The sequence below is a fragment of the Leuciscus leuciscus genome (genome assembly GCF_965113295.1).
Source record: "Leuciscus leuciscus genome assembly, chromosome: 4".
NCBI lineage: Eukaryota > Metazoa > Chordata > Actinopteri > Cypriniformes > Leuciscidae > Leuciscus > Leuciscus leuciscus.
In genome coordinates, this window is record NC_138728.1 from 6,821,643 (window position 1) to 6,834,179 (window position 12,537).

Sequence of the window (12,537 nt, forward strand, 5' to 3'; positions counted from 1 at the left end):
AAGTGTTGCCAGCGGCTACAACCGTTTAATAAAACTATATTTATGAACTCAGTATAAAAAGTGTTAAAGTAAAATGTACACGATTTAACACTGATAACGGCCCAGTAGGGGTATTATTAACTAAAACTCTTACAGTGTAAACAATGCCATGACATTAAAAGTCAATCAAAGCAGTGGACTGAGATCACTTTCGGTCACTAAATGGGCGATATTAAAATGGCCTTGAGTAATGATAGAGAGTAAAATGCAGTCCTGAAGTATTAGAGCTTTGGCTGTCAGTGTGATCCATCGGGGGGTCAGAGTTCATCTGCAGGTGGTGTCAGGCTCTGCCGCTGGAGCGCTGGAGTCTGCCTGCGTCACTGAGGATTTCAGTTTACTCGTGTCTGCAGGACGACACAAGCAGCTGTTAGGACTGGACTGTATGTTGCATTTGACAAGGACACATTAAATCCATCAAATGTTACAGTAAAGACATTTATAATGTTATAAAAGATTACTATATCAAATAAATAACTGTTCTTTCGAACCTATTCAATCGAAGAATCCTAAAAAAAATTGCATCACCACAACAATTTAACATTAATTGCATATTAGAATGATTTCTGAAGGATCATGTGACACATGATGCTGAAAATTCAGCTTTGCCAATACAAGAATAAATAAAAAATAAAATAAAAAAGTTAGTTTTATATTGTAATATTTCACAATGTTACTGTTTGTACTGTATTTTGATCACATAAATGCACCTGTGCCGAGCATAAGAGATAACAATGCCATATTAAAGGTAAGTTGGCTATAAGTTTGTGTTGTCGACATGTCGAGAAGAATACGGATACGGAAAAAAACTCCGGCATCGTTAAGAGTTTTCCTAGGCAGCTCCGGAGCTGAAATTCAGATATAGTAATAGGCGTTTCGTTTCTGACACACAATGTAAGTGATAGACCAATCACAATAGACTGGGTCATCTAACCAATCAGAGCAGGGTAGACCAATCACAACAGACTGGGCCATATGACCAATCAGAGCAGGGTAGACCAATCAACAGACTGGGCCATCTGAACAATCAGAGTAGGATCACGGAAAAGAGGGATTTAGAGAGACTGAATCTTCGAACAAACCGGTTTCAAACGATTTGAGAAATGAGGAGATGTTCAGTGTATACTATGAGAAAATTAAGTGTTTTTTTGTTTGTTTGTTTTTACCTTGGATGCATGTAAACCTATTGTAGAAGACCTCCAAAACAAAACTAGGAACTCTTAAAACAGCATAATAGGGGCGCTTTAAAACCTTTAGCACTTTTTAAATTTAAAACCCAAATGCTATTTGGTGATTCTATAGGAAATTCTTCAACATGGGAAAAAATCATGCAAGTCATGTCATGTGATGAGGACACACTCATGAGTCAAAGCTTCAGAAGCTCTTGCACACCTTGCAGCCAGCGGATCTGAGTGGCGGGACCGTAGCCCTGTTCGTTCTTGGCAGCGATTCGGAAGACGACGGCCGGCCGTGCCGAGCAGTCGATGTGTGCGTTGCTCAGCTGGGCTTCACTGACTGTGCATGAAGTCTTGATACCGCGGTAGATTCGGATGAAGGCCAGCTCCCCGGGTCGCTCCGCGCTGTTCCCTCGACTCTTCCTCACAGCCAGGTACATTGAATACTCCAGTATCTTCCCGGACAGAGAGGTGGGAGGCTCCCAGGTGATGTGCACAGAGTCAGTGTCCTGAAATGATGACATAGCATCTAAACAACTTCGAACACAAACAATTTTTTGTCATCACTGAGAAGAATGATTGTACCTTGGTGATTTTCACAGCAGACGGAGCCCCGGGAAATCCAGGCTGGCAGGTTTTAAACTCGCTGACGGGACTGAAGTCGCCCAGGCCACGGCTGTTCAGTCCAGCCACCCTGAACTTGTATGTGACTCCTGAGGCCAGTTCCTGCTTCTCGTGACCCGCGAAACTATGAGGACCCGGCAACTTCCACTGTCAGACGGGAAACACCGGTGACGTAAAACACAAAACTGGAAACCGTTACACTTGGGTGTGTGTAATGCAGACGAACCTCACTGTCAGATGAGTGTCGGGAAGACAGGATTGAGGCCATGTCACCATTCTCAGAGGGCAGGAAGTAGTGTGTAACCTCACAATACAGTGTTTTAAACACACCCACATCAAACCACTCAGACTCCTTTGTAATCTCAGACTGTCAGGGCACAGAGGGGAAATGTGTGAGTGTGTTTTTAGGAGCTTTATACACATTATATGCTCAACAAGTACAGAGACACAACGTAACACTCTACCTGTTGGGATGGTATTGAAGAGATTTCTCGTTCTGTGAATGAGAATATAAACCGTAAGTGAGGGAAATGTCACGGAAACACCTTTTTGATCTTTGATTATGCACATTAAATATTCATCATCAGGTATATGTACTTAACTATACAGTGCTATGCATACGTTTAGACACCCATGCTAAAGTTGACTAAAAAGAGGAATAAAAAATCATCTTTTGGAAATTTAACTTAATGCCTTAATTAAAAAAATTAGGAAAAATCCAACCTTTAAGGACACCAATTTTCTTTGTGAATGAATAATGTATCGTAAATAAATAAATGTTCTTCCTTAAAATACAGGGTGCATAAGTCTGGACACCCCTATGTTAAATTGAATTCCCATAGAGGCAGGCAGATTTTTATTTTTAAAGACCAGTTACTTCATGGATCCAGGATACTATGCATCCTGATAAAGTTCCCTTGGCCTTTGGAATTAAAATAGCCCCACATCATCACATAGCCTTCACCATACCTAGAGATTGGCATGGTTTTATTTCAGTTAGCCTAATAGCTGGTTTGATTTGCATTGAGAGATGATCTTATGGAAAGTACTCCATGCCAATCTCTAGGTATGGTGAAGGCTATGTGATGATGTGGGGCTATTTTAATTCCAAAGGCCAAGGGAACTTTATCAGGATGCATAGTATCCTGGATCCATGAAGTAACTGGCCTTTAAAAATAAAGACTGCCTCTATGGGAATTTAACATAGGGTTGGCCTGACTTATGCATCCCTGTATTTTAAGAAAGAACATTTATTTATTTACGATACATTATTCATTCACAAAGAAAATTGGTGTCCTTAAAGGTTGGATTTTTCCTAATTTTTTTAATTAAGGCATTAGGTTCAATTTCCAAAAGATGATTTTTTATTCCTCTTTTTAGTCAACTTTAGCATGGGTGTCTAAACGTATGCATAGCACTGTATGTACTAAACCACAGAAAGGCCAAAAGTACAAATGCAAGAGTGGGAAAGAAACATGCATATTATACCAGAAGCAGTTTTCGCTTTTCTACCTTTGTCCCCTGTTGTTCGAATGTCTGCCCCATCCTCACTCGTTCCTTCTGGCCTCAAAAGGCTTTCCTGAAATGAGAAAGGGGCCTCTGAGATTTATATATAGATATACATATAGATTATATATATATAGATTCCACTGAAATGCAGATATCTGACCTGTGATGAAGATTCTCTCTCTCCTTTAACTTTGACAGCTGCACTTGGCTGGAAGTCTAGACAGATGAAAGAAAAGAAAATGAATATAAATAAATACAAATATGTAATATACACCTTTTCCAAAGTCAAATTCAAGCATTTTGTTAAGGTGCATTTTTACACTTTTCCAGCACCTTACAGCCGTGTTAAATTACATATTTACACACATATACGTACTTCGTCATCACATTAAGAAAGATGTTGCATATGCAGAACTCCATAGCATTGTTCAGATATACTTCTTTTGATATTTTATTATAAAATATACTTTGTAGTTTTAATTACTAGTTAAAGTTACTTAAAGGTATAGCGGAGGATGTTTTACTTCCTGGTGGGTAGTCTAAACTATTGGTCCTCCTAATTGTCAATCATTCTGGTGAATCAATCAAACTTTTCAAAAAGTGGAGAGGGCGGGTCTTATCTAAAATTTGGAAAGATCCTCCGCTATACCTTTAATTGCAATGGGTGTAATTTTTATTTATATTTTTATATATCATTATCATTATAATATATATAAAATATAAGTAAAAAAATCATATTTGGCAGCATATTTTTTGTTAGTGAAAAATGTTTTTTTCATAATCATAATTTTGACAATTTGAATAGATAAATAAAAAAACCGAATAAAACAAACTAGTAGAAATAAAGTGCAGCTTGTTTGTAACTTTAACAATTAAAAGGATACTATGACAAATATATCGGGTTCCTTATTCAAACTGATTTTTTCTCCCATGAATATATGATTGACCTGAAGAATCAAATCTGTCATATACTTGAATATTTATATGAGCAATATCACGCTCATAGCCGTGTGAAATAGCTCTATATCAATGTGAAAAGATTCTTTAATCAATAAAATTAAAACTATTTTGTAATATAGCCTATTGTCTTTCAGTAATTCAAGTACCTTTTCATATGTTTTTTAAGTGAAATTAAATTTTCAAAAAGTCTTTTACTTCAAGCACTTTAAGCACCTTGTACGAACCCAGTGAGTGTTTAAGTTGAATTACCTTTTTGTATTGGCTCCTTTCTGTCTCCTGGGTCTGGTGGAGGAGTTGTTGTGGACTGTGGTTCAACTGAAGCAGAATGAGGAGACGTGACCGGCTGCACTTGAAGTAAGTAACACTCAGCTGCAGGCAGGGGCCGCCAGGCGACATGCAGAATACTGATTGTGGACTTCACAAGAAACACCGCACCAGGAGTGGAAGGCCTCTCTACACACACAAATGACACAAATGTTCATTAAAACGTCCAAAAGTGTACTTTTTTAACGACAATGATGGCTCACCTGTTTCTAGGTACCACAGATCTTTGCAGCAGACCTGGTAGTTATTGTACTTTTTGTATCCATCTCGCCCGCTCCAGACATATAGACGAGTGCCGACGGTAACTGCGCAGTGCCCAGCTCGTGCTTTGGGCCAGTGTGCACTGCCCTCTTCCTGTTCCACCGACTGTACGCCTGAAGCCAATCCCTGCTGGTGTTCTTCCAGTGTCAGGTTATGCCATGTCAGTGTGTCTACAGTAAAACAAGTACTTATTATTGAAGCAATTTCTGAGATTATCTAAGTGCAGGATCATTGTAATATTCTTGATCATACCAAGGTTTAGTATGGAAAGGGAGTTGGTGCAGATCCACTTGACTCCATCAGCAGCGAGAGTCTCTTCTGCCTCTCCGACGGGAACCCATCCTCCAAACACATATAGCCTACAATGAAGAATCAAGAAGATATAGAACTTGAGGAAAAATAAAGACAGTGGGAGGTAAGATAATGGTTGCCAAAACTAGACTGAACATCATCATCTCTGAACATCTGGACTTTGTTGAAAAGTGAATTTGAGAGAGGAAAGGGACAATAGAGCTGTTCAGTCATGACGCCAATATCTAGGCTAACCCAGGAGGCTTAGCATAGCGGTTTTGTTAACATTAGTAGAAGAGACTTGCATTTTGCCTTACAATATAAATTACACTGAGTCACATCTCAAACCATTGTGACATGACATGAAAATGCTTATTATTTCTTTCTGGTTTTAGGTCTTTAAAGCAAATCTAAGCGCAAAAGAACCGTCTGTCACATTACTTGTTTCCAATCACGTTGGAGGTGTGCAGACTCCTGGGTAGTGGTGGTTCCCCTCTGGTTGGAGGCAATGACCAAGTCATAGTCTCTGAAATAATTAAGACATTAGCTTGAACCAAGTGAACTATTATATAAAGAGATACAGGACATATGCATTATTTTGTGAATATGAATAAGGCCTTACCAATGTCTAGCTGCCACAAGTCATTCAGTCTGTGCCCACACATGCCCCCAAATATGTAGAGCTTTGGGGAACTGCCACCCTTGCCACAGTACATCACAGAACTATGGGATTCCCTGGCTGACGGGCCTCCACCTTTTGTTTCAGGAATGCTCCAGCCTTTAACCCCGGATTGGGCCTGCAGCTCCAGCTCGTAGAAGTCATCTAAATACCTGCATAGAGACACAAATATACATCATCCATTGTAAGCATGTATGCGTTTTTGAGTTTGGCATGAATATTCGCATATAAATATGCACACCGTGGAATATTTCCATTTGGGTCTTCGCTGTCATTGGCCATTCCACCCAAAAGGTAGCACTTATTAGCATGAAGAGTGAAGCTGTGGCCAATTCGTGGGCATGGAGGTGATGCGTTCCTCGGTGGGCGGGGCTTCAGTTTCTTCCACAGCCATCGACTGGCCTGAGAGAAGAGATTTGATATCAGGGCCCTCCTAAAAACCATGCCCTACTATCATAAACTATTAATGCTGATCATTTCTGATAAACGCTGTTGAAAGTGGATAGGACCGAGCATCAAAACACACTTGTAGCCAATCAGCAGTAAGGGGAGTGTCTACTCATGAGGGGGGAGGTGCCTGTGTTGCATTACATGTTTGTGAATTTGTGGGTGGGGCTATCAAGATAGGGGTGTGATCCTTTTGGGAAGGGGCGTGTTTGTTTTGGGGATTTCAAATATCAACAGCGTTTCTCAGAAATCGCTTAATGCACCTTTCATTTAGGTGTGACTACATTATGATGGCACAAGTGCTCACCTGCAGTTCATAGAGACTGTTGGTATACTGGCCGAATTCAACCATTCCTCCAAACACCAGTATACGTGTGCCTTCACAAGCGAAGCCATGAGCGGCACAACCAGGTGGGATATCACCTCTCACTGCTGGTAGGAACCACTGCTTGGTCACTAAAATATAAGGTTTATAACTTGCATTAATAAGTTTCAATATGAGTAAAAAAAGTTTCACAGCATTTCCAACTATTTTAATGTACATTAACCAATCAGCATTAAAACTGAAAATGTAAACATAATCAAAGTTTAGAGGCATTTCTAACTATTTTAATGTATATTAAAATTTTGTAACTGTAATCCAGTGCATTCATTGCTGGGAATTACACGCAATCTGAACTCACGTATAAATATTTATATGGGAATATGCATGTATTTAGTTGTTTTTAACAGTGCATTGGCTGTACTATGTAGCATTAATGCAGTTGGTGTTTATCTAGTGCCCTACCAGAGTTATAAACATGCAGATTGGTCGCTATTCCCTCGTTTCCACCTCCAAACACAACCACCAGCTCTCGTATGGCCACGGCCCGGTGCCCATGCCTCGCTCTCGGAACCGGTCCAGCGTAAGACCGCACTCTTTTCCATAGAGGACCCTTGTTAATCATAATGGGTTATCGGTATTTTTTCATCTAATTCTGATTTTGCACATGCACAATTGCATTGCAGTAAAGATTGACTACATGCAAACAGTTCGTAGCATTTCCCCGTGCGTGAAAACTGGTCTGTGATTGGCTTGACGTAGGTCACGTGATCAAAAGGCGGCGCATTCTCGACCAATCAGAGTTTGTGGTTGTTAGGCTCCTCCCGTTTTTGAACAAATAAAAAATAAGCCCCGGGGACAGTAAAATTACAGTAGAATACAAAACAAAATGAATACGACAGATGCATATCATGAGAAAATATTATTTGAATGAGTATTGTAAACTGTAAAATAAATTAATAAACGTCCTTCTACTATGTACTCTACCATGATAGCATAAAATATCTCTCCATATCTATCCAAGATATTGTTTATTGAAAGTAAAGCGCAGTCATGGAGACAGAACAAAATGATCAATTCAATTATTACATTTTAAACGTTTAAATACAATATAGCCTATTTATGATGCAATATAACATGAATATTCTTTTTATTGTAACAAATGAGTCCCGGTAGACATTAAAACATAAATAAAAATGACAAAATATAATTGTTTGAATCTAATAATTATTGTGAATGTGCAACAGGTAGAGTATTGATTTAAAAAAATTAACACTGCTAATATGGTAGCAATCACTGTCCTTAGTCTTTACTTTTTTTATCCAACAAGTTTTATCTAAACTGCATGAACTGTGTTTAAGCTGTAATATCTTAGGTGAAGCCTAGAGGTCAGTAAAAGTCTACTCTAGGCTAAGTGAGGATTTGTGGTTTTCAGAGGCATAGCAAATGAGGAATGATTTTACAGACATGCCATAAACGCTAGACGTTATGGATCATAGGTTTAGAGAAAGCTATTCGTTCAGAAAAACAATTTTATCTTTAATAAAACCAAAATACCCTTTTTTGCCCGAGGAAAATTTGACTGTGACGACGTTGAGTGTCTATGTGCAAGGTTAAAGCAGTTCATGTTAAGGTTCTCCTTCCCAAACGATTTTCCCTGGGACATGTGATTGTTCCCATGCAAAAGTACATTTGAGGCCCTTTAAATAGTGTTTTACATTTAAATGGCATTTGCATGGTGGTGCAAGACAACTAGCTGTTCCATAGGCTACTAAAATCCATTAGGCCTACTTACTTTTATTAAAATGTTATGAGAAATAAGAAATATATACGACATTTTATAGGCTACCTTCAGAGTTAAGAAAACATTGAGACTAAGAACAGATTTTTTTCATCTGATTTGGCATAGGCTATGATTTGGCTGTCGTAATTGAAAACTGCCTCATGCTGTGTCGATATGAAAAATGAAATTGAAAAAGAACAATGGATTGGTGCGGTAATTATATATAGGCCTACAGCTCTTCTCTGAAGTGATGAACGATGAAGAGAGATGTCTGTCTACAGGTCCTTATTTCTTGTTGTTTTGAATGAATAGGAGAGCTATATCTCAGAAGTGTATGAATGACAATGAAGGAACAGTTAAAGTAAGTGACAAATGTAGGCTAGCATGTAAACTGTTCTTGAATAGCCTAATATTGAAATACTGAAATCGCATGCTTTTTCGTAAGTGTCGGCAACTCAGCAGAAAAGGAATGGATGGTTACACAATATTCCAGAGAGTGCTGGGAGTCTGTGGAAAAATAAACAAGGAGATGCATGGCTATTCTTATTTTAAAAGTAGGAGAAAGTAGGCTATGTCCCTTGCGAGGGGTTGCCGGAGAGAGAAAGGAATGGAGACAGGGATGCCGGAAGAGAGGAATTGTTAAATATTTAAAACGTCATTTATACAGTGTGTTCTTGTCCACTGATTTGATTGGGTGTTCCGGTTCCGAACACTGGGAAGTTTCACTGTTTCACTTCTCAGTAGTATTCAGGGACGTGGGAACTATATTGTGAGAGGGGGGGCGGGATTCTTGAGGGGGGGGGGGTGTAGGCCTAGTAGCCTGTGTTATGTATCCTGATTGACTTTATGATTAGTTAAACCTGTTTTGCACATGCATCCCCACAGAGTTAACCATTTCAGACAGTAGGCTACCGGACAGCCTCTGTCTCGTTCACTTCAAGTCTGTGGGCGTTACGCACAGCTCAGTGTGGCCGCTCCAATTTACCTTCAATGAAATCTATGTCAAAACGCGTCAAAAGAGGCAATGCATTTACGCAGAGCAGGGTCATAAACGCGCAGAAAACGTGGCCATGTGTGTCTGGAGTTCAGCGAGCTCCACGGACCACTCCTTCAGTCTATCCACGGAGCGCTCTAAAGTCAACAGTGCTGAATGAATGATGATCTGCTTTTATGTCATTTTTCCTTTTTTATTCAGAATATTCACAAATGTGTTAGCTATGGCATGAAATATCTGATATTCCGATTGTCAAATATATGCAAGTGGAAGTGTATTGTTGTTTAAACACCTTTATAACGATCGCGTTAGTTGAGCTGTATGCGCGATGGGCGCCGCCGTGTTAATTTGTGCCGCAGACACAGTTCAGAGAATCGGATCTGTTGGATTTACAACACGTGTAAATTTCACATTCATCCACTTCTCCCGAAATACATAAAAGTAAGTGGCTGGTGAACTGGGAGAAGAATAGAGTAAACATTAAAGTTACTTACACAATGTGTATCTGATATGAATAAAACGTGTCGAATTATAATGGAAAGGATTATTATTACCTCCGAAAACAATACATTTAGAATTTGTAAAATACACACTGATGTCTATAGACATCAGTGTGTATTTTACAAATTCTAAATGTATTGTTTTTTTAGTAGCCTACTTAGGCTATGTGAATTTATATGTCTGAAACCTAAAATAAACAGTATGTGGTTGAAAACACTGTAAAGTTGTGATATATGACAGCTCTGAGCGCGCCTGTCTCTGGCTAAATTCAACATTTGAATTTAGCAGTTGATCATGTGATGCACTGACCGTTCTGATCACACCGGTGTGAAACGCTCCAGGGACCAGCCTAGACTGATCACAACGGTGTGACCGTACGTGCGAAAGGCTTAAAAACAAGACATTTTATGACACAAAATGTTGAAATGTAGGCTTAAATCAAACACATTTAATTCAGATTCTGTATATATAAAATGGAAACCAAAAACAACGAAAAAAACAGCTGGCTGACCCCTAGAGGGGTGGGGAAAAGGGGTGGTGGTGGGGGGGGCGGCCGACCCCCCCGCCCCCCCTGTTCCAACGTCTATGGTAGTATTCACATTCCAGTTTTATAGTTGACGCCATTGTATAGGCTAACTCAATAATTTTCATGACAGAGCAAAAATTGAACGATTGGATGATCGTATTGGGTCTAAAAATGTCTGTTGCTCAAGACTGACCTCTTGCAATGTCGCAATACACTTTTAAAAATGTATTGTGATCAATGGTTCCAGAACCTTTTACATCCATTGCAAAAAAAAAGGTTCTTTATAGGCTTCTGTAAAAAAAAAAAATATTGTTGGTTTAACTTAAAATTAAGTTACCTGGTTGCCTTAACATTTTGAGTTAACACAATGGAGATTGGTTTAATAGAAACTAAACATTTTATCTGAACCACGTTAATTGTCTAAGTTGATTTGACAAAAAAAAAAAGTTGATAACAAATCAAAAATTTTTTTTTAAGTGAGGGTTCTTTAGATAATTTAAATGTTCTTCAGAAATGGTTCTTTTAAGATCCGTTCACTGAAAGGTTCTTTGGAAACCCAAAATGGTCCTTCTATAGCATTGCTGCAAAAAAACAACACCTTTTGCAACCTTTATTTTTAAGAGTGTATTTTTGTGTTGTGGCTAAATTGCATTTCATGAACAATAATGAGGGGAAGCATGTTGAGCGGAGAGATATGGAGATGTGAGGTGAAGAAGATGCAGACAGCTGGAGAGGAAGGCATGACAAGGGACGTATGAGAATTACGGATACAGTATAGAGTAGACATTGAACTCTGCAGGAAGTCGTCACATAATGTAAGTTGTTCTATTTTGGATTCTTCCCCCATTAACTGTAAGCTTAACTTCCCGTCTCAAACAATGCACTTTCCTTCCTGGCAACCGTTCAAAATAATTTAACATATTGTTTAGGTTGGAGCCAAGCTAGAACAACAAACTGATTGTGTTAAAAATGAGTAAAGTTCTTTGATGTCCTTGAAACACTCGTGTTGTGTTTGTGTCTATGGGACAATGCATGGTTCACCATTGAAAATGAAGTGCTGAACACGTTTATGTTTATTTTGATGGAGTAAAACATTTGCTGTGTTCATTTATAGCATGTCAGAGATGCTTAAACCTGAATATTCCTTTAAACCAAAGCTCCAGTTCTTGATCAAACGTGTATAGACAGCTAGAATCAATGTGAAGAGAGAAAGTTACATCATACTTCACCTGAACTAATATAACATGTCTTTGTCTTTCAGGAGCATGTGAGGACAAGCGAGTCTCTGCGAACCCAATTACACCCACAAACTGACAGACCTGGTAACATCAGTGTGTGTGTGTGTGTGTTTGAAGAGAAGGTGACGCATGAATGAAAATCATGAAACGGCTTCCTTCACTCTATAATTAAAGGTAATGGGAACATTCAGGGTTTTCACTGCAATGCCATGAATGATTTTTGGATCCTCAAATAACTTTTCCGAGGTTCTTCATGGAACCATTCGTGCCAAAAATGAACATTTAACTTTCAGATTGTGGGTCATGTGGTTTAAGAGTCTAAGATAAGCCTTGGATCTACTTTAGAACCTTCTGGATCTAATTCGGAAAAAGCGTGACCAGGCAAAGTGAACCTCAAAATTCTGTATATACATTTTTTAGCCTACTTGATGAGACTATAAGTGCACTGTGAAATTTACTGTTAAAACATCAAGGTTGTCAGAACGTTACAGGAAGAACAAAGGTTTGCTATTAAGCGTCATTGAGCCCTGGAAAGGTGCTATATAAATAAAACGTATTATTATTATTATTATTATTTACAGAATTAACTTACGGAATTAACTTATAATACAGTAAAAAAAAAAATATATATTTCTTTTACTAATATACCAACCTATAGTACTGAAATCTCCTTTGTACCTTTATAATGTACTGACAACCACCATAAAAACAAAGGAGATAATGAGAAAGCAACATTATGAATCACAACTGAGTTTAATACTAGAATGTGCACAGTATCATTGCAGACAAATGCAAAAACATTATCAAATATTAATTTAGCAACATAAGATGTAACACGAAACATTGATGTACATAGCTAACTGACAA

At 38.6% G+C, this 12,537-nt stretch overlaps 1 protein-coding gene across 2 annotated transcripts; it reads right to left on the bottom strand.

The window, feature by feature from the left end:
- Nucleotides 1–7,352, bottom strand: hcfc2 (host cell factor C2). 2 transcript variants are annotated; one of them, XM_082167077.1, is made up of 15 exons: nucleotides 7,094–7,352; nucleotides 6,614–6,762; nucleotides 6,101–6,261; nucleotides 5,803–6,011; nucleotides 5,622–5,706; nucleotides 5,142–5,248; nucleotides 4,832–5,059; nucleotides 4,554–4,757; nucleotides 3,505–3,560; nucleotides 3,324–3,414; nucleotides 2,300–2,331; nucleotides 2,062–2,202; nucleotides 1,797–1,982; nucleotides 1,429–1,720; nucleotides 1–383 (listed from the first exon to the last, which is right to left on the bottom strand). In XM_082167077.1, the coding sequence occupies exons 1-15, from the start codon at nucleotides 7,251–7,253 to the stop codon at nucleotides 304–306; spliced, it is 2,181 nt and encodes a 726-aa protein (XP_082023203.1). In that variant the 5' UTR covers nucleotides 7,254–7,352; the 3' UTR covers nucleotides 1–303. The 2 variants fall into 2 exon arrangements, with proteins under 2 accessions (XP_082023203.1, XP_082023204.1); XM_082167078.1 differs by having other exon boundaries at nucleotides 3,348–3,414; nucleotides 7,094–7,351.
- Between the last annotated feature and the right edge of the window lie 5,185 nt (nucleotides 7,353–12,537).